At 46.0% G+C, this 22,895-nt stretch overlaps 2 protein-coding genes across 2 annotated transcripts; one reads left to right on the forward strand and one right to left on the reverse strand.

Moving 5' to 3' along the window:
• Positions 1-4,997: 4,997 nt before the first annotated feature.
• PtA15_5A943 (uncharacterized protein) lies at positions 4,998-6,581 on the forward strand (the record flags this gene model as incomplete). The annotated part of the gene is made up of 6 exons (XM_053169758.1): positions 4,998-5,310; positions 5,396-5,589; positions 5,705-5,913; positions 6,006-6,221; positions 6,293-6,343; positions 6,422-6,581. 6 exons carry the CDS (start codon positions 4,998-5,000, stop codon positions 6,579-6,581), a joined length of 1,143 nt encoding a protein of 380 aa, XP_053020923.1.
• A 1,154-nt stretch (positions 6,582-7,735) lies between these two features.
• On the reverse strand, positions 7,736-10,089 carry PtA15_5A944 (uncharacterized protein; the record flags this gene model as incomplete). The annotated part of the gene is made up of 7 exons (XM_053169759.1): positions 7,736-7,819; positions 7,896-8,357; positions 8,420-8,525; positions 8,587-8,724; positions 8,797-9,448; positions 9,520-9,638; positions 9,761-10,089. 7 exons carry the CDS (start codon positions 10,087-10,089, stop codon positions 7,736-7,738), a joined length of 1,890 nt encoding a protein of 629 aa, XP_053020924.1.
• Between the last annotated feature and the right edge of the window lie 12,806 nt (positions 10,090-22,895).

Consider the following 22,895-nt stretch of genomic DNA (forward strand, 5'->3'; position numbering starts at 1 on the left):
TGGGTAGAAAAGTCCACTAGCCGCCTTCTTCAAGAATATATGCGTCTGGGCTGAGTGATTATTGGTGTCTTGGCTTTGCACTGCTACTTTTCCGCTAGCCTTTAGAGCTCCTCAATGAGCCTGATCTATAGCATAATTACCAGCAAGTAAATAAAGCTCTGCACTCGGCAAGCACAAATCCGCAAGTAATCTCCGTAAGCAAAAGATAAGGTCACGTAAAACTCTTCTAATCCTCTTGTACGTCTGTAAGTGTAAGTACAATGATGAGTATTAAGTAAGATGATGGAAAAGAAAAGAGAAGAGAAACCGTGGACCTCCACCCCCTTCCTTCCCTCCAGGCAATTTGCTGTTCCCACCCAATCCCACAGATCCAACACTTTCCCGCACTAGTCTGCTAGCTCCGCATGCTTTCCCACACATCATTTTCCCAGACTCCGCTCCTCTCCGACGCTTGACCTACCACACCCTCTATCTAGCCCCCGTCAGTCAGTCTTTCGCCACCGCCTCCGCCCCAGTTCCGTCCGCTGGTGGAACCCGCTTTGGCTCACCTGCTGACGTGCCGCTGCTACCAGTCCACAAGTGCAGTCCAGCCCTGTCTTTCCGCTCCGGTCTGACTATCCAATCCGTTCATTCCATCCGCGCGCAAATTTCCGTAAGATTTCTTAGCGTGCTTTCTGACATCATCCTCAGTGCTTATGTCACCAAAATGCACTCTGTGCATTTCCACCCGCGCTATCTCTGAGTGGACATTCTACCACACCTGCCTATATAAATCACCACACTGTTGTTCTCACATTCTTGGCGACTCTTCTTGGTTGTCTTGGGAGCTGCTGGGTTGGGTACTTTCTTCCTTTTCTTCTCCCAGCCTAAGAGCATCTCCACTGCAGGTGCTAAACTGTGTTTCCAAATCTTTGAGTTTGGAAACTGGGCCACAGTTTTAGTAACCTGCAGCAATGCAGCTTGGCCCGCAAATTGCCAGAATTGGCAGCTTGCGGTTGTGAAATGTGTAGTTTGGTATTGATGTTGGAGGATAAGGTGAGAGTTGTGTGGTACTTGCAAGGGTGGCACAAGGTTGGGTTGCTACTGCTATCCTGTTTCCAAATTTGTGAACAGGATAGCTCCCAAGAGGCAAATTTGCCAATTTGAACAGGCTTTTGCACCCATGGTGGTGTTGCAGCTTTGGCACCAGGAAAAATAAACTGTCACTAGACTACAGGTGACATCAGCCTAAGTCCACTGAGCTACCCACCAGCTGCACAGTTGGCCGCATGGACAGCCCCCTGTAGGAAACAAAGGGGCCATTTTAGCCTAGTTGTGGTAGCACCAGAGCTGGAACAAAGTGAAATTCATTGTTGCTTGATGTCACCTGATTTCTGGTTACAATTGATTCTTCCCGGTGTGGGATGCTATATTTGGTTTAGCATCTGCGGTGGAGATGCTCTAGTGGCTGTGATATGTATATTGATCTGCTCCTTCTGGGATGCCCTGTACTGTGAGCCACGCACTCCACAAAAGTGTCACAACAAAATCACAGAACAACTTCAAATCTGCACTCTTAGAGCATCTACATTGGTGGGGCCCCGGGTGTAACTCAAGGAGTAGCAGATTAGCTTACTCTGGGATTAGCACTAATCTGGGCCTTCAACCGCATCAGTGCAGGCCAAAAAGACAGCAAAAAGCATCAGCATTGGTTGCTAAGTTAGTATGGACTAACTAACTTGGATTATGCTTGGAATAAGCTAATCCAAGTGACTGACTGCTGTGTTATACAAAATGGGGAAAATCATAAATTTTCTCTCACTAGTATATTTCACCCATAGAAGGCCTCAAGATACAACCAAACAGACACCTTAATCAGATTCTACAGCCAAATTAACCCCTAGTCACTACTGGAAGCGTAACTGGGGCCCTGTTACACTGGAAGTAGACCCTCCGGACAACTTGTAGCACCCTGTCACATGCTTCAAGTCACCTTTCCCACTATACACATACATGCACAACATTTCCCTGCTCCATTCTATCTCCACTACATATATTAGTTTGTCTTTGGTTGCTATTGGCATGAAATCATTCAGCACTGCCCCTGCAGTCTGTGCCATTGTTCTCCACATTCTAGAACTTCCACTTCCACTTTTTTTTGGTCTTATTGTGACACATGCCATTGTTCCCCGCATCATGCATGCAAGCCTTGCATGACTTGTACACAGCCCAGGCCAGCTAAAATCCCTCACTGGGGCTTCCCTGGAGCTAAAATCCCTCACATTTGTCTATATAAGGAGCTCTCTCTCTCCCCACATTTGTAGTTCCTCAGTTTATCACTCACCACCTTGTACAACTTACGGCTTTACTCATAACAACCCCTAAATATCAATAAAAACTCTTTATACGGCGTCTCAAACAAAATCATCTTGAGCATACCACTCCTATCACCTTGTTAAAACTTGCCAAGCTGAGCTTGGTGGGTCTTGTAGCTGGTAGTATAGAAGGGCAGAGCTTGCAAGTCCTTCATCCCCTTCTCCATTCAGCAAAAGGTTTTCACAACCACTTTTGAGTCTTACACCACATCAGTGCAGATTTGCAGGTCCAAGGCTGTTGGAGATTATGTGTTTAGGTGCCTGTATGCTATGTGGTTGGCACCTAAACACATAGATTTCATGCTTTGGAGCATGAAGAATATGCATTTTGTATTTAGTACAAGTACTAGTGCCCCAGTAGCTCCAAACGGAGCTCCGGGTCAAGTTGATCCAAGCCAATGCAGATGCGGGAGTGGACTGAGTGCCCTAATAGCCACACCGGTCATCTGCATTGGGTCGGGCTAAGACCCAGCTAACTTATCAAAAAGCTAGAATCCTGGCTAGCTGGAGCTAAATCTAGCCGCGCCTAGCTCATGTGCTAGGGAGCTGCCCAAGGAACTCTCTGATCAACAACTTGGTGAAGAAACGGAACAACAACAAAAACAAACAACAAACACAAACAACAACAAACACAAACAACCACAAAAACAAACAGCATCAAAGACAAACAACAAAAAAACAAAAAATGAAAAGACAAACAACACGGAAAGAAACCACAAGAGCTATGCTTTTCTTGCTGGCACTCTCCTGGATCCGTTTTGATCAGTCTTCTTGCTCTTGCTTGCCCGCAGTTGATGGATTGATTGCTGGTACTCTCCTGGATCAGTTTTGGTCGGTCTTCTTGCTCTTGCTCGCTTGCAGTCAATGCATTGATCCCATTTCTCTTGCTTGCTAGCTGGCACTCAATACATTGATGATCACTTGCTTGCACTTGATTGATTCTTGTTCTTCTTGCTTGCCCGTTTCTTCTTCCCTACTGACAATCCCAGATTGTTTTCTTTATTGAACTCAATCAATTTTCATTAGTATCCCTTACACCCACTATGTGTATTGTTTTTTTCTCCTACTCATGACCTTTCTTTTCATCTCCACTTTTGCTTGTACATGTGTATTTTCTGATCAGATGAAAAGAAACAAGGTGTTTTTATTTATTGTAGAGCAGGCATTGGATGTGTTATTCTGACGAGTCAATGCTGGCAAAAATGATGTGGTTGATACCACTGAAGACAAGCTATGTGATTTAACTTAGCTGAATAGTAGCTCCAACCAATGCGGTTGCGGGAGCCGGGTCTTGGATGACTAAGTTAGCTCGTGCCAACTTAGCCACCGATAAGGATGCTCTAAGTATGTTGTGTGCAACTACAGCTTATGTAAGCTGTTGCTGGGTGGACTCCATTGTTTCATTTCCCACACCGCCATCAGGTGCATATCTTTCAGTTTGCTTGTCTCTCAGTCCCAATATTTGGTCCGTTGCTCACCACCAATATCATTTCATAGGTATCACTCTCAGTTCCTCTCTTCTTGTTTTCTGACTGTTCCTTTTCTTCCTTGTTGTGCAATCCACTCACTTCATTGTCTCATTGCCCGCACCACCATCAGGTACATATCTTTCAGTTCACTTGTCTCTCAGTCCCATTATTTGGTCTGTAGCTCACCAGAAAACTTGTCATGTGGTGATTACCTTTGGGTGAAGTGGCTATAACCCAACTTATCTGGAGGAAGGCCTCCCAATGCTGAGAAGGATTCTGCTTTCCGAGGAAGAATCCTGCATCCACCCTGCCAAATGCCACTGCCAACAAGGTCATTAAGCGTGATTTCCTGGGTCTGCTTTCCAGAGCTTACGTAAACCTTGCAAAAGGTACTTTGGGTTTGAATTCAGCCAGGATAATTTTCCAGAGCCATCATTCTCCAGAAGATGGTCTTGGAGTCCAATTCAGCAAAAACTGAGTTCAGATTCTGAACCGGAGCAGCTTGTTGCCCTCTCCCACCCTCCATCGTGCTAATCAGCAGCTGCCCTCTGCCCGACCGGAGGGGCCGACCGAGCACCGGACCGTTACACAAGCTGCAGGGGACAAGATGGCTGTGGGATACATACTTCAGTTACTCTTAGATAAATCCGCAAGGAAAAGAGAAATATTTTTTTGTTGGAGCCAACCTTCTCGGAAAACACAACAATTATTTATTTGCAGATTCATCCATGTTGTCGAGACTCGATGAATCCTACGGAGGGGAACTGATGACGCAAGACCCTTGGCCCTGATCAGTGAGTTGACCCGAATGGGATTGTCGAAGCTCATCGCGCTCTTGGTTACCGACAGCAAAGGTCGATAAATATTTACGTAAAGCTTTACCTCTTGACTTTGTTTGATCTGTAGCTCAGCAACCATTCTCATGAGCTCTAACACTTCAGTTATTTATTTAAATAAATGTGTTGTACAGCTCGCGAATCCTTGATCTTGGTCCCCGAAACCAGCTGGACGACGCCTGACTCGGGCAACTTGCACTTCTCAAAATCCACTGGGCACCACGACATCCCGCCATCCCAGCTCAGCTGATAACCGACACAACATAGCCTGCTTGGAGATCGGCCCACCCCTATCGTACGCCTTTCCTCTGTGTCGCCTTCGCAAGATCCCACCAACCATGGCCAAAGCTCCCAAACACCAGCAAGAACGTCGAAGCAAGCATTCGTCCAGTAAATCGCGATCGAACAATTATGCATCATCCATCAGAAGCATCTCCGAGTCAAAGACCTGGTTGATCGGCTTCAGCTTTGCTGTGATCGCCATTCTATTTTCTCAAGAGATTTCCGATTACATTCACGCCAACGATGAAAACCATCTTCTCAAGCAGTACTCATCACAACGTGCTCCCAACGTATCGGCCTGGAAAGTCGTTCCGATGCTCAACAGAGGAGGGGGCTATGGCATCATCGCAACAAGAGTTATCCTTCCAGGTCAGATTGAAAATCTACATCTGCTCATGGTTTTGAACAACTGACATTTTTTCTTTCTTCTTTTTCTATATAATCTAACTAACAGGAGAATTGATCATGAAGGAAGCTCCATTGGTCAAGATCAAACTGGGACCAACCACGCTTGGAAGAGCAAATCGTAAGGTCGAGCGAGCTGTTCAAGAACTCAGTGGAGAAGATCGTAATCGCTTCTTGGCTTTATCCAACATCTGGGAGGATCGAAGTGAAAGTGGTTTGGACAAGTATGGAGGGATCTTTCAAGTTGAGTAGTTTTTTTTTATTATTGCTTCACAGGGATACGATTGTCAAGCATATATAGGGAAATATTCTTGAGAGCCTCACTGACTGTCACACCGATGATTTGCCCACATTCTAGACAAATAGTATAAGTTCAGGTCGCGGTTACATGTCCATCTTCCCTTCGGTCGCTCGTATCAATCATGCATGTATCGGGGCTGTCAATGCGATCTACAGCTGGAGAGAAAACGAAGGACGAGAGGTGGTCCATGTGACAAAAGTGATCCAACCAGGAGAAGAAATCTTTGTCACCTACTTTGACTCCAAATTACCCCGCAATGACAGACAGTTGAGCTTTTTCTTCGTAAATTTCATCGCAGCTTAGAAACAAAAAAAAGAAGAACACTCAACAACTAAACGCTTTTCTCTTCCTCACACAGATCGTTCCTACACCAATCGTATGGATTTAATTGTACATGCAAGACTTGCTCACTTGATTCACATCGAGTACAGGAATCAGATCATCGAATCACGCAGATTAACTCTTTGAAAGCCACTCTGAGTGCATGGAGTGCTGGATCTATTGGAGGCACAGAGGCAGTTGATTTGGTCGAGACAGCAATTGATTTGATGACTCAGGAAGGCATGACATATGAGTAAATCTGGTCACTCGCCATTTCAGAAAATCGACATATTGACCATTATCTGCTTCTCTCCCTTTATACAGATTCGGTCAACTGTACGCCGATGCTGCCCATGTTGCGGTGTCACATTCGGAGTTGAGTATCATTTTCGATTTAACTTGATTTGACTGTAGTGCAGACGATCAATGAGCTTACCCAAATGGTCCAATCAGTTTCCAAAATGCTCGACGATATGCCTCGCTTGCCGCCAAGCACTTCAGTATCGAATTAGGACCAGACAGTGTTGAGGTAGCTGTCGCAAATCGCATATTCAAGAATCCGACTTCGTCGAACGTCTGGGCAACTCGCCTCCAGGAAACTGTTCGCAAATGAGTCGGCCTCAATGGTGGCCACTTGGGCAAGATACACGTCTTCCTTCAAGGGCCACTGGTCTTCCATGCAATCTGGTTCAGCTTTGTTTACCAGCAAAAATCACCTAAAAGGGAGATCAAGTGTCTTGTGCTTTCTTCCAACCCATTTCAGTACTTTTAGGAATTGCACGTTTTACTTATGGATGATAGGCGCAGACAATACGGACAAGTGCCTGCAAAACCATTGTAATATTTGTTATTTATTTGTACTCGTGGTTCCCGAAATCCAAATCGTACAAATGGCCATCTCTTAGACAGATTGTAGAACTATGTATAAGCTCATCGAGTCCTTTCAGTGCGAAGAAGCTTTCTGGCATTTCTCCACATGATGCGCTTCTTCCCAAGATATGCGGCTTTAATTTTGATACTGACTGCCTTTTCCATTTGAGCAAAATCAGATAACGCTCTCTTGCCATGTCAAATTTGATCTGACATAGACCTCGATGTTCACATCGCCCATACCGCCGATTTTCGAAGATACAATCTCGTTGATTCTCAAGCTGATTATCTGGTATATATGTACCAAGTTCTCCGGTTTCGGGGTTTATTTCTTAATTTTGTTCTATTTACCCGAATAGAGAAATGTTTATTGGCACCTGTTGAGGACATCTTACACGGGTACCAGGTTGTGGCCACATTGTAATGCACCGTGAGAACATGCGGACAGGAAAGGGCATTCAGCAGCATGTGACTCTAGCTCAATTCTTATGCTCGGAAGTGGCGTGATACAAAGCACACCAGTATCCACCAATATGCTATGAGCTCATTCAGATTTGTTTATAAAGAAGCCACGGCCATGACGCAACTTATGTTTCTAGCCACTTGCTTGCATAGTTGTTCAGCTTCCCAGGACGAGCACCATGTCGCAACGGTAAGATTCGGTCACCAGGTAGTAGTGTCTGGATTGGAGTATTTCGGGGCATTCGAGAATCAAGATGAAATGGAGATATAAGCCATACTTTGGGCAGGCATACAAAAATCATGTTCAAACAATGGATTTAAGGTTGATCTAAAGCTTTGAAATTCCGATTAACTCAGGCTTTGTTTTTGTTATTCCTTCCCCAACAACGCTATCGCTAACCTTACTCGAATGATTTTGAGAGCTTTTCTCAGGATCTATGAATCTGTGGTGGACTCATAGTGTATCAGCGGCTGCGATCTACCTCCTTCATGCTTCAAGACGATTTTCAAGAACCCGGACTTACACAACAGTGACCGTTATGTCATCGCGGTATCGCCTTGAATGTGGAGCAGGGATACTAAGCAGCGCACCAACCTTTTCCCGACTTGCACCTCCGAGGGCATTGCGAATCAGATGAGTAGCAACGTTGGTGTCTTCAAAAATGAACGATTGTTGCGAAGAACTTTGAGGGTCATGTGCGGTTGGCGGGAAGCCTCCAGGAGGGCAAATGACTTCGACTTGATCGGCCGCAGCGACTTGCTTCTTGCCCAGAACTTGCTGTTTGGGGGATAAGAGCGAGGGAGGCTGGCCACCCATTTCAATCCATCTGCCAACTAGCCCAACAACTTCGGCGGTTTCCAGTCTGTCCCACAAACCATCAGTCGCCAAAACAACGAAAGCCGGCTTATCGGTCTCGCTTGGAGTGGGAATAGGCGCAGAAACGACCTCAGGCTTGGCGGTCACATAGGGTGGCGTGAGGTAGTCAACTGGATCACGTCTCGCCCTTCCAGAGGGATGAAAGGCTTTATAAAGTTTCTCTTGAATACCGACTGGCCACTGTGTCGATACAATATTATGGTCAATACGGGCTCTGAATGATTCAAGTACATCCCGCATACCTTATACCGTGCATCGCCGAACGCTCGGGTGGGCTGTAAGCCCCCCAGAACTCTGCCGCGTCTGATGACATTTTCTCGTTCTTCAGGTGGATGTTCGGATCGCATCCTAAGAAAAATAACAATTAAGCCACTTTGATCGGGATTCCCAAAGGGCTGGAAGTGCTGACCTTTCAACCTCCCTCGGATTCAGGCCTTCCTGATCTTCGCTGAGCAATTGCGCCTTCCATTTACCTTTACCTTGATTAGCTTTCGGATCCCAGACTCCCATGACCGCCCTGGAATCGCCAGTGCAGGCTACATGTACTCTAGAGGCGAAATTACACAACTAATTTTGATGAGCAGATCCCATGGCATGGTTGGCAAAGAAACACACCTACTTTGAGCGTAGAGTATCAATGTACGCCAGTAAAGCGCAAGAGCCGCTTAGGGCTGGTAGCAGAGCTTGTAGGGAGGCTGTTTGTTGGGGGGTGACATCGGCTCCATAAGCTTTAGGAATACTCTTGTCGCCAGATTTCTGTTGTGCCTCGTATGCCGCCAGCATCTGCACAGGTCGGCCCACAAGTTGATTGTCTAGCTTGACGAAGGCGTTTTGAATAGCAAGCTTGACAATATCATCGTCCTGGTCAAGATCGTCAATTACCGTTCGACTATGTCGATTGCTCCATGTGACGATGTTCCAAATCTTTTCCATGACACTCTTCGGGATTTGAACTTCTCGAGCTCCATTGTTGGCCTTCTTGCCAGGGTGGGCTTGTGCAAGTTGCTTCGCAAGATAGGCCGCCACATACTCCGGTTCACTGCGGAAGACAGAGTGTAGCTCTCGGTTGACTGAGGGCAAAAGCTGTTCGGCTAGTAGTTTCGAGGTCTGCCAACCAGAATGACCGTCAAAAACACCGAAAAAAAGCATATCCTTGGGAGATGGTTTGGGAAATGATTTGGGATCTGACTCTGACTGATTGCGAGTCATGACAGCACATAACGAATCATCTTCTATTGGCGCATTTGATGCCACATGATTAGTATCGTATCCTGAAGTAAATGTTAAATGCATCAGTCAAGAAGCTTGGGGCGCAACATAATTATCGGGCACCAGATCGTACGGTAAACTGGGTTTCCCACCCGATCGACGGAGAAGGTAGTCTCATATTTCTTCAGCAGTTGATCGACCTCATGAGTTGATAGCATGGTTAGGATTTTTTTAGCAGCGGGAGAGCCAGTACTAAATTAAAACACAAGTAATGGATCAGATGAAATGCGCTCATTTATACGACGGATGTCGATTAGATGTGGATTGTGAGTCAAAGCTCATTCTAGGATTGACTATAGACTCACTAGACTCACTGGCTGGCGATCGGGATTTCGAATTGCTCTCTGCTTGTTGTGGCCCCAAATAGAGGGTCATCAATTTCCTTCTGTCGGGTGTTTTGAAGCCAGAGGACAGTAGCACCGATCGAAAAGAAACCACCAGCAATGAGTGCGATATCAACCAGTGCTCGTTTTTTGGGTGGCGGGGGCGAGGGAGTTGGTCCCGAATGAATTAGCCGAGGTTTGGCTCGAAGCGAATGGGAGGCGCGGTACGTCCAGACAGGCGATACTCGCGTCGACGAGGTGCAATGAGAGGAGACAAGGTTGATGCGGGTTGATTGACGGGAAATGTTGAGGTTCGTCATTACTGGAGCACAGTTCCAAGCAATTGCCAGACCAGAGCAAAAGAAAGAGATGAAGTGCTCTTCAGTAATGTCAAATGATGCAAACTGGCAACATCCACTCACTTTTGGTTTGATTACCATTGCCGGTCATCTGAGTGATTCACTCGCTTTAATCAGAGGGGAGCATGTTCGGGGGCGCAGCGGGGGCTCCGATTACGTCATCATCTGATTTAAATACACCACCGCTCGAATTTGGGCTCGGGTTGACGATGGCCGAACGTCGCGGTTGGCAAAAGGTTGGGCCGGGTGGGCGCCAACCTGCCGGCGAATTCTGGCGTGAGAGCTGACAGACCGTAGTCCTGGCCAGCATCCAAATTCCACTAAATCAATGCCTACACATTTTTATCGCAACATACGGGGTCATGAGTAGCACGGCCTTGTAGCCTGGCTGCTTGCGCAGCCATCCATCCATCCATCATCTATCCATCCCCCCAGAGCAGTGCTAGACATCCTTTCAAAAAACACGATGAGCTGTTTTCCAAAAGTCAAACTCTTGTTTTTTTTTTCACACCTGTACACTCCACTATCCAATAAACTTGCTGTATCTTACCTGTACTGTGACAAAAACATAGTACAGAAGCCACCATAACTGTACACTTTGGCATGTGTATTTAGCTCTTATGTACTTGCCTCGGATGTACAAATGTACAGACAATCCAAGAATCTTGGTAAGATGATGTTACAAGATTTGTAACTTCAAGACCGTTTGAGTTAATGACATGTGATCTATGTAGGATTGAAGGCAAGATGCAGGCCTTCAATCTGGCACCAGGGCAGCCTGATTGGCCTGCAGGAGGCAAATTCAGTGTGGTGTTGAAGTTTGACACCAGCCAAATGGTTGGAGGTGGTCCTCAGCGCTCACGCCAAATTTCCCCGCTTACTTCCAAGTCCCTCCTTTGGAGGCTCGCGCTTTGCGCGAGGGGCACCAGCCTGCCAACTCAGAAGGGAGGACTGACTAAGTTCGAGGCCAACTGCCCTATGATCAGTGTGCCCACAGGGTAAGCTGGTTGGGCATGACAAGAGTCCAACCAGCTTCACTCAGCGGGTGGGCCAAGCCAATCATGGTTGGCGCTGAGCAGTGCGCCAACGTTGCACTCTGGTTGAGACTGCGTTAGGCCAACCAAGATTTTTTTTTTTTAAAAAAAAAACATGTTTTCTGAGCCTCTTTCCATGTTTGGAAAAAGGCTACATAAGTGAGAAATTACAAAAAAACAAAAACAAAAAGGATGAGTCTTGGTCAAAATCCAAAGACTTTGTCTGAGAAAATTTAGAGAAATGGTTGATCTGGTACAATAAACCGTGGTAGCCACATAGAAATGTGCGGTGCCCCAGTTGGCAAGGCTAGTGCTAGTTCCTCCTCTTTGCATAGCAGTGTTGTACGGGATTCAATTCCAATGGTAAGGCAATTTTTTTTGCCCGGCCATTCTCGAACTGCTCACCGGACCCTGACTGCAGCGCCCACGGCACGCCAACCTGTGCAGTTTCTCCGACCGCGGGCTCTGCACGTGGGGCCCATGTGAGGGGTTGTGCCAACCGCGGGTCCTGTGACCTCCTGCTCAGAGGCACTCCCAAATTTTAGGGGGGGGGTTGTGGGGGTCGCCTCCACATTGGAACCCACGGTCCAGAAAGCTGGATACTTATGTATCCAGCCCACCAAGAGGGTCCCTCCCAGTGAGCTGGATACTTATGTATCCATATTGCTGGGAGGAGTCCTCCCGGCAAGCTGGATATACATATATATATAAATACATCCAGCTTGGCAAGGAACCCTCAGGTTTGGGCAAACCTGAGGGTGGACATTTCAAACACGGTCCCTTGTGAAATTACCCACCTATGTCACAGGGGCAACTGGGTCATTGCAGGGAGACTCCCTTCAATGGCTAAGCTGTACTGGCCATTGAAAGGAGTGTTTCCCCTCAATGGCTGGTACAGCCCTGCCATCAAGAGGAGTTCACACTCCCTTTGATGGCCAAGTTGTACCAGCCATCAAAGGGAGTGTGTACTCTCCTCAATGGCTGATAAAACCCAGCCATTGAAGGGAGTGCGTACCACGGGTAGATTCCCAAGGAGTCCTCTTGGAAAGCTTGGTATATATATATATATATATATCCAGCTTGGCAGGGAGGTCTCCAGATTGCCAGGAGGACCCCCCTCACCGAGCTGGATACATATGTATCCAGCTCACTGGGGAAAGTCCTCTTGGCAAGCTGGATTCATATGTATCCAGCTCACTGGAAGGAGTCATCCCAGCAAGCTGGTATGTCAGCTCACTGAGAGGCATCCTCCTTGCCTGCTGGGCTGAGAAGGCCTGTTAGGAGTGGTCCCTTGTCTTGGCAAGGGAGGTCCTCCCAACAAGCTGTTCAAATATCCAGCTCACTGAGTGGGCTCACCTCTTTGACTGGAGGCATTCATCCAGTCAATAAGGTGTACATAAATCTGAAAGGATTGATTGATTCCTCCATTCAGAGGTGTGTAAACCTCCTTGAATGCAGGGATTCATCCCGCCAAAGAGGTGTACATAAATCCAACAAGAGGGATTGATTCCTGCGGTCAGAGTTATGTACACCTCCTTGACTGTAGGGATTCCTCAGGTCAAAGAGTTATGTACACCTGCTTGACCAGAGGGATTTCTCTGGTCAAAGGGGTGTACATAGCTCTTTGACAGGAATCCCTCTGGCCAAGGTGGTATGCCTCCTCACCCAGAGGGATTCCTCCAGTCAAATAGGCAGTACACCTTTTTGACTGGAGGAATCCCTACAATTGAGGGGGCAAACTGTGATTGGAGGCATTCCTCCAGTCAGAGCTGTGCAATTTGTGGAATTCCGGCCAGAGCCTCAGAGATCAATTTCACTTGCAGCACCACGATTGTACTGTTGTATTAGTTGTAATCCAACAGTAAAAATTTGGTGCAAATAAGATAAACCGCAGGCCACAGGTGTATGGAGAGTACTTGTACCAAATACTTGCCTGTTGTTCAGCCCAAGATCCCGTAACCTGCACCCCCCCCCCTGGTGATTACATAAGCAAACTGAAAATTTTCAATATGAGGATCCCATATGCATCAGAGGGATCCGACTTCCCAGAACCAGACCTACAGATAACCCAGGATCACCACCAAAGAGGATCCCACGCTCCCAATACACCAGCTAATGTCACAGGCGCCTAGGATATTGATAGTAAGTATACTCTTTCACTGAAACTTGATTATATCAGAGGTGCACCTCTGTGTCTCTTGAATGCTCTCTCTCCCTGATTTCTTTTTGCTCTTCTTTGATCACAGGTCTTCATGTATATTGACCTCATAACCAAATGATTCTCTTGCTATTCATCCTTCTTTTTATGTGGTTTTTGCAATAAATAAACCCCATAGGTTTCCCTTTGAAGAACCTTGACTATCCACAGAGAATTCTAAAAAATTGTGGCTGATTAAAATTGTCTAATTCAGAGTCCTTCCATGTTTCCTTGGTGAGAAGAGGCTGTTGCGCTCTCTAGCACAGCTTGGCAGCACTCCCTTAAGGAGGTAGCATTGCCAGTGGAAGTTAGTACTCACCAGATTATCATAAACTCAGATTATTCTCTTTCTCTTTTTCTCTCTCTCTTACTATTTGTGTAGAGCCTGTAAAATGAAGATGTGTCTGGTGAGAGTTGAACTCACGACCTCAGCTATGCTGAGACACATACTAGAGTGCTGCCTTTACCAACTAGGCTACAGACGCTTGTGGCTGCCAACTGGGTGGTTGGTTGGTAGTGCTCATGGGTCAATCCAACAGCCCTCCATACTGTGGTGATACATCATGGTAGCAGAATAACAGACAACTAAACAATTTGTAATTTCTTTATCCCAAGAAATTCAAATAGTGCCCATCCATTTCCTTGTGTCCTGCTATCACTATAGAGACACAGGCTCACAAGGAGGGACTTGAGTGCTATTGTCCCCTTTTGTGGAGCCAAAATTCTGAGTTTGTCTGGGAGGGAATTTTGAAGCACTACAATTCCTTGCCCTCAATACCATTTAGAATAAAATAGCTCAGGTTGTAGGCCTGATTTTTGCCATCCAACATACATAATCTGATGTGCTTTCCAAAAATCATGCCCAGAAATTCCACAAAAATCCACAAAGAGCTGGATTTATAAGCAGTGGTTAACTTGACTGCTGCACTTTGCAGCCTGTGTGCACAATTGGTGGCTGGTATTTTGTGCAGCTTTCTCTCAGAGGATACTACAAGCCCTCAAACACCACACTTGTTCACCAGCTGTGAACATAAATGGATGAAAAAATGATTAAAGTGGCATTCTTGCTGGGCCAATATTGGATAGGTACAGTGTAAGTCCCTCCTGGGGGGATTCTGAGGCTCACTTTGCAAGTTAAGTGCTGGGGGCCCAAAGTTGGCCCCAAAGTCTTTGCCAGACTTTGCTAAGTTCAAGTCTAATTACAAGGATGGCTGTGCCACAGTAATGAATGTAGGTACAAGGTTTGGTACATCAACAATGCAACTATTAAATTACATTTAGCATAATTAGTACTAAATAATGAGCAGTTTTTGGGGCCGCTGTGCTACACTAATTTGTAGCGTAAATGTATTACAGTTACAGCTAACTGATATTCAAGAAGAAAGTGTAATTTTAGCTGCAAATTACAGCTAATTTAGCTGTAATTGGTAGCTAATTAGCTGTAATTTAGCATTAGTGTGTTTTAGCGGCTGTGTATTACAGCTAAAGCTAATAGTTGAACTCATTAGCGGCCAACTATTATGCTACAGAATAGCGCCACTAATTTCATTAGTGTACACCAGAGGGGGATGTGTTGCACTCTCTAGAGAGTGCCAAGCCGTAATTTTATATTGAATTAGGTCTGATGTTGGTTCAATGTTAAATTTAACTCTTTGTTCACTTTATTCCCAACTCCAGTGTTACTTTAGTTCAAGTTGTTTTGGAATAATATTTCACTGAATTCCAACAAATGAATACCCTCTGCTGACATTTTGTGTTGGGTTTGTCATGATCACATTTGTGGAATTGATCTTCAATGCACACAATTTTTGCCAATAATTTACCTATCCTTATGCTAAAATATATACTTAGCCAAGTGACAGGGAATATTTTGCATTGCAGATTTTTTTTCAGTCAAAACAAACATAACATCAAGTTATGAAAAGTTCTTGTAAAATATAGCAACTTCAGAGGATCAGCCAGCTGCCAGATGAATCCTTTGAGCATATTTATGTCATGCCAATTCCCATATTAAATTTGGCAGAAATTGGTTTGAAATCAATTTGTATTCTTCAAGTATCAAACAGTGTCAAAGCTAGGAAGACCTGTGGAATGTGGAATTGTACTCCAAGCAATATGAAATGTGAAGATACCAGAGTTTGTTTTCCTTTCCATTTTTATCAAGGTATGAGCCATAAAATAACTTTCAAGTTGGAAGTGTGAATAGATGTTCATTTGGGAATTTGCACCTTGCCTAGTACAGTGGGTCATCTAATGTTTTTGGCACCACATTTTTGAATGCAGAAGCTCAGGCCACAGCTTTTAAGTCATGAGATTGGCTACAGGGGTGGAAAACATGTTCCTAAGAATGATTATGAAATAAAAAAAAGTAAAAATAAAAAAAATGAAAAATGTGGAATTTTTTTAATTTCTTGCAAATTTCTCAGAATGCTCATTACTGTTCAAACCAAGGAGGGAAAATTGGAGAGCAAAGTGTGGCATACAACAAGAACTAGAGGCCATGGCGGCTTCGCTGCTGTGGGTTCAATACCCACGATAAAATCAAGCTCACCCTGAGGGCCCCAATTTGGGCAGGCAAAGCTTAAATATCTCAACAAGACCAACAGGTCAAACACTATACTGCCCATCCATCACCTCACATCGTATTTGTGACTCCTCCATAGGTTTATGCTTGAGCAATTGGGACAGGCGTAACAAAGTCAAGACAACAGCATGTCATTCTCCAAATTATGGTAATTGGAACAACAGTTACTCCAGGCAAGGCCAAACCCTCACCAACCAGTTATCTCCAGTATGTGATATCATTTGGACTATGATTGCCACCACAGAGATTTAAAACGCCGAGGCAGCTTGCCCCATACAAAGGCATAAAATTCAAATGAAATCAGAACAGACAATCTTGAGTTTGCCATACGTACACCTTGTAATGACAGGCCTCCAAGCCTCTCCGTGTCCTCCAAAGCTCTCCACCGCGAAATTCATCTAGCAACAATAGAGCGCGCGAGAAGTCGCTTACAATGGTCCTGGATAGGGGCGCTGCGGCTGAAGTGGCTGATGAGAGAGATGGGGTGAGAATCTGCGAGGTGCTGGTGTCAATGGCGATGCGGTATTGATTGGGTTTGAACTGGCCTGGTCGCAGAATTGTAAACCAAATGTACCAGTGAGGCAAACCAAACTGGCCTGTCTGCAAAATGTACACCACAGTACCGGCAAGGCAAATCAGGTTGTCTGGTTTGATTCCAGATTGGGGGACTCAATCTCATGTAGTCGGCTAGTGGTTTGGCAACAGAATTGGTGTAACAGACCCCTGGTAGGGGGCCGATAAGCAAGTCCGGTCGGTGTTGTAAGACTCAAAAGTGGTTGTGAAGCCCTTTTGCTGAATGGAAAAGGGAATGATGGAGGTGCAAACTCTGCCCTTCTATACTATCAGATAACAAGACCCACCAAGCTAAGGTTTTAATCAAATGATAGGTCTGGTCTTTTTCCAGATGAAGTTGTTCGATGACAGGTATGTGAGATTTGAGAGTGAGTTCATTAGTTATTTGCAAATATAAGGGTAGTAGTGATGTGTGGGGGTGATGGTAAGTGTGAAGGGTGGTATGTAAATAACTGGTGAGTACTGAGCTGAGGAGCTGACAACTGGGGAGGAGAGAGCTCCTGATATAGACAAAAGTGGAGCGCCAGAGGGCTTGTGGAAACGGTGGGCCTTTACTATACTTTACTATAACCAGGCCCTTCCAGTAGAGTATAGATGTTTTTATCATCTCTGGTACTTTACTGGTTATAGTAAAGGATTTTTTTCCAATGGGATGATATAGTAGAGAGCCCTATTAAGCATGTTTCAACCCTAGGTATTTCAATAACCAGGGGTAAAAGCGGGTTTAAATGTATTTTTACCCCTGCTTATTGAAATAAAAAAGGGGCAAAACTAGGTACAAATGCATTTTTGTTGTTATGAGAAGCCTTTTGCAAGCTCCCATCAACAAAACAAAACAAATTACTTTAACTGATACTGTACTTGTATAAAAAAATTAAAAAATCAAATATGTGTTATAGTAAAGAAAAATTATTTATTGATTGGAGTGCTATCTGTTATAGTATTGAGCCAAAAACATCTACTATATCTTTACTTTACCAATAAATGTAAAGTAAAGGCCCATTGTTGCTTGTGGGTTAGGGTTTCAACTAATCAAGACAACAGTGTGAGGGATTTTAGCTGGTGGGAGTAGATACAAATGATGTCATAATATGTCAAGGGTACATAAATGATGTCAGAAGAATGCAGTAGGGCCACATGAAGGCTGTGTAAAGTGACAGTAGACTGCATGAGTTGACAGGTGGATGCAGGGGGTGCATAAATGAAGTCTGAGGCTGCAGAGTTAGTGTGTGATGACATCATAATATGGAAATAGAAGAGTACTTGATAATATGTAATGACTGTAGTCTGATGGGGAGATGTATGTTTGTATCCTGTGATGTGTATAAGCATCATGCTGTGATCCTTGACTTGAGGCTTGTGACAGGTTGGTGACTGGGTATGTTGAACGTGTGATTGGTGTCCAGCGTCCAAAGAAGTGTAGGTTCCAATCCAGCGGGGTTCAGGTGATGCTTCCAGTGGTGAATAGGGGTAAAATTGGCTGTAGAATCCATTTCTGAGGTCCATTTAGTGGTATCTTGAGGCCTAGGGTGAGTAAAACTTTTGATTTTTCACTTTTCTGTTTACCGCAGCGTAGTGATAGAAAATGTAGGGTTTAGCGTGCAATGAAGCGGCTGCGGTCTTTCTTGAACTGCGCGGAAAGGAACATGATGGTAGCAGCCTGGGTCGGGCTGGTCAGTACTGTGTCCCTGTGATGATGCATTGTGTTCCAATATGGGTTTGACATACCTGAATTGAGTGGAGTGGAGGATGGGACTGGAATACCGTGGTATTAGCTACAGGTTTTCTGGGTATTACCTAGGGGGGCGGTGTTGACGCCAAGGAGGGCCGCTTTGTTGGATACTGGTGATAGGGGTCGATTGCTACGGTTGGTGAGATGCAATGGAGGGCTTTGGAAGGGAGGAAGGCATTGGGATGGGGTTTGACGGTATGGCTTGAAGTATAAAAAGAGGCGAGTTACGTTTTTCCTTCCGCTGGGGCAACATGGGATGCTGTAATTCCAGCTACCGTCAACCCCCAACCTCTCTGCTGTTGTACTTGCGCAGTTTGAGGGGCGAAGAGTGGGCCCCCCACTGGTCACAGCCTTTGCTACGGGCCAGGGGCCTTCACATCCATCCCTTTTGACCCGTGCGCTTGACACGGGCTGGGGGGTGAGCCTGTGGACACATCACTTTTGCTGATGTTGGAGGGCTAGGTTGAATTTTCTAAAGCTGGGGTTCCATGTTTTCTGTGTGGTTTTGTTTGGCTTTTTGTAAAGGAGAAACCCTTGTATTTTTTTTTCTTGTTTAGCTTTTTGTATTTTTTTTTTTGTCATTTGATGTATTTATGGGGGGAACCCTTGAAGTTTTTTTTTGAGGCTCTCAGTTTTGTGTGTCTTTAATAAAGGGTCAGCCTAAATGCACTCCAAAATTTTACTTCATGCACTCCACATTTTTGGCTTTGGGGGGCCAGCACTCCAAAAAAGTTGGAGTGCCTTGATTTTGTACTCCCAAAACATGGAGTCCCCAGATGGGCACTCCATGTTTCTTGGAGTACACAACTGGGTACTCCAAAATTGACCAAAATAGGGGAGTGCAGCTAGATGCACTCCAAACAAAATGGAGTGCAAGCCCAAGCACTCCACCTTTTCAGTGAAGGATTTTGGCTTTGCACTCCAGCTAGCAAATACCAAATGGAGTGCATTGGGGTGCACTCCAAGTCTCCTTTTTTTTGGAGTGCCCACAGCAATCACACCTCTTGATGACCGGTCTGGACTGGTCATTGAGGGGACTCGCACAACCGGTCATCCAGAGGACTCATACATACCTCTTGATGACCGGCGCAGACCGGTCATCAGTCACACCTCTCGATGACCGGTGTGTACCGGTCAACAAGGGGAGGTGCTACTCTCGATGACCGGTGTGTACCGGTCAACAAGGGGAGGTGCTACTCTCGATGACCGGTCTTTACCGGTCATCGAGGGGACTCCCACCTCTTGATGACCGGCGCGGTGTGGTGGTCATACTGGTAGAGGCTGACAAGAGCATCAAAATCATCAAGTCAGAAAGATCAGCAATCTCACCAGCAAAACCCTTCAGCCTTAAGATTATCAAGATTCATCCTCAAGATGATCCCTTCTCTCACTTTCTCACAGCCTCAAGATTCTGGATCCCTCCCAGTTTCTCTTTCCCTTTCTTGGTCCTAACACATGTACTATGTGGGTTTATTATGATGTTTTATTTCTTCACTTTATCCTGTTTGGTTTCCTCTTTAAGCTTTGTTTATTCTTTTCTTCTGCTTGTTGTTTGTTGAGTTTTGTTTTCTTTTCTTTCCTTGTGGTTTTGTTTTGTAGTTAGGGATGTGATGACATGTCCTGTGACATGTCACTCCCCAGAGTCCAAGTTTGAGTTCGAACTTGGAGGATGGGACGGCATGGGACTTGCTCTGATCCAAGAGAAATTCCATCACCCTTTTCTGATTCGCTGGCAGTATCCCCAGCTCTATTCCTGATTCTTTATCCCTGATCCTGATCCAACATCATCACCTGATTCTCCTCAAAACCAACCACCGCCAACGGTATTCCATCCCCGCCGTCTCTCAAAAATCCACCCCCAACGCTATCACTCTTTTCGATCATCATCTCATTTCTCGGACCACCCACGAGGGCAGCTCAACAGCACCCATCCCCTCGACGCTCTGCCTACCGCCTGGCACGGTAGGAGTTCCACAGCGGACCGGTCATCAGTCACACCTCCCGATGACCGGCACAGACCGGTCATCAAGAGGCCTCACACCTCTCGATGACCGGTCACCACCGATCATCAAGAGGGCTCACACCTCTTGATGATTGGTCAGACCGGTCATTGAGGGGACTCACACCTCTCAATGACCGGTCATCTCCGGTCATCGAGGTGAGTCACATTTCTCAATGACCGGTCAGACCAGTCATCCAGGGTGATAACACCTCTCGATGACCGGTGTGTACCAGTCATCGAGGGGAGGTGCTACTCTCGATGACCGGTTGGTCTGACCGGTCATCGAGAGGAGATGTTACTCCCCTCGATGACCGGCACAGACTGGTCATCGAGAGATGTGACTCACCTCGATGACCGGTCTGACCGATCATCGAGTGGTGTGAGCGGTGTGAGCCCTCTCGATGACCGACCGGTCATCGGGAGCATCCAGAGGTGTGAGTCCCTTTGATGACCGGTCTGTGCCGGTCACCGAGGGGAGCAGCACCTCTCAATGACCGGTCAGACCGACCGGTCATTGAGAGTAGCACCTCCCCTCGATTACTGGTACACACCGGTCATCCAGAGGAGGTGTTATTCCCCTCGATGACCGGTCTGACCGGTCATCGAGGGATGTGACTCACCTTGATGACCGGTCATCACCGGTCATTGAGAGGTGTTATTACCCTTGATGACCGGTCTGACCGGTCATCGAGAGATGTAACTCACCTCGATGACTGGTCTGACCGGTCATCGAGAGATGTGACTCACCTCGATTACCGGTGATGACCGGTCATCAAGAGGAGGTGTTATTAGCCTCAATGACCGGTGTGACCGATTATCGAGGTGTGAGTCCCCTCGATGACCGGTCTGTGCCGGTCATTGGGAGGTGTGACCGGTCCGCGCCGTTCATTGAGAGGTGTGAGTCCCCTCGGTGACCGGCACAGACCGGTCATTGAGAGGAGATGTTACTGCCCTTGATGACCAGCACAGACCGGTCATCAAGAGGTGTGATTTCTGTGATTTCCCTCAATGACCGGCGGTCCGGTACAGACTGGTCATTGAGAGGAGATGTTAATCCGCTCAATGCCGGTCTGTACCGGTCATGGATATCAGGAGGATCAAGTGGGGTGTGTTTGTACATAGCCCAGTTGAAGTTGTAGGCACTCCAGCTCTGGCTGGAGTGCACAGTACTGCACTCCCCTTTTGAGGAGGAGAAATATCAGGAATGGAGTGCTGGGGGAATGCACTCCAATCTGATGGAGTGAGACTCATGGGCACTCATTACATTTCCTGGCCACTGGAGTTCTTTGTGGTGCACTCCAAAGAGTCTTGAGTCCCCGGTTCTGCACTCCAATTGACTTGCAGTACTCTAGTCTGTACTCCAACAATCATTGGAGTGCACACTCCATACGCTCACTTTTGGAGTGCTTTTGGGATTTTTTTGGAGTGCATTTAGGCTGACCCTTAATAAACTTGGATGATAGAAAATGAAAATTTTTGAAACCATTTTCAATGATTTTTTGGGTGTATGGGTTAGAGCATCCACCCTTGTCTCTGTAAACCCGCTGGGTAAGGCAGATTTACAGAGTACGTAGCCCAATTTCCACCCCCAAGCCCTCTTGAGGGCTTTTTAACAAATGAATCTTTAGTCAAATCTCTAAGCCTCGCTAGATTTACCCACCACTAAAGAGCCTCCGCAAGACGGCTTTAACAAGCCTGCCGACCACACTCGCTAAAATCCTCAAGTCCTACAAACACGCCATGGCCGACTCCTTCCCCCCAGATAACAGCACTACTGATCCGACACCCAAGAAAAAGAGAGGACCAAACTGGCTCCCTTGTGAGGAAGAGCAGCTCGCCATCTCTTGGATCAACGTCAGCAAACAACCCGAGTTTGCCAAAAATCAGTTGGGTGAGACCTTTTTTTGCAAGATCAAGAGTGACTTCAACACCCATTCCAAGGTACACTTTTGGGATCATGCTCAAATAAAAACTTGGTAAGCATTTCAATTCCTATTCTGCCCATGATCTACATAATTACTGATTCCATCCTGCCAGATGGAGTGCAATGAATACAGCAACCCTGAAATCCTTGACGATCTACAATGCTATTGAGCGCAATCCTCCAAGTGGGTCGAGCCCCAACAATTGGTTGCAAAAGGCAATGAAGAATTATCAAGCTCAGAACAAGAATGTGGCCTTCAATTGCCTCTCGGCCTGGCAGAAACTCTGATTTGCTCCAAAATGGCGATCGGACCAACAACCAGATCAGCCAAGCACGCCACTCCACCCAAACGCTTTTCCGGACCCAATCAAGCCAGATTTATCTCCTTCCACCGGGATTAACCCAAGTGCCCATTCAGCCACCTCAATTGACCGGCCTATTGGTGGTAAGGCCGCTAAACAACGATGTATCAAAGGTTACAAACACAACAAGGCCATTGCGCAAGCAAACAAGCTCACCGAGATTGCTCAAGAACGCCTTGGAGCCTTTCAAAAGGGAAATGAGATACTGATTGCTAAGAATGATATTGAGAAGGAAAAGCTTAAAATAGAAGAAGAAAAGCTGGTTTTGGAAAAAGAAAAAGTGATGATCAAAAAGGAGTTTTTTCGGAGTGAAACGCAGATGAACGACTACAAGTTGCTCCGTGAATCCAAGGATATCA

The sequence above is a fragment of the Puccinia triticina genome, chromosome 5A (assembly GCF_026914185.1).
Source record: "Puccinia triticina chromosome 5A, complete sequence".
Lineage (NCBI taxonomy): Eukaryota > Fungi > Basidiomycota > Pucciniomycetes > Pucciniales > Pucciniaceae > Puccinia > Puccinia triticina.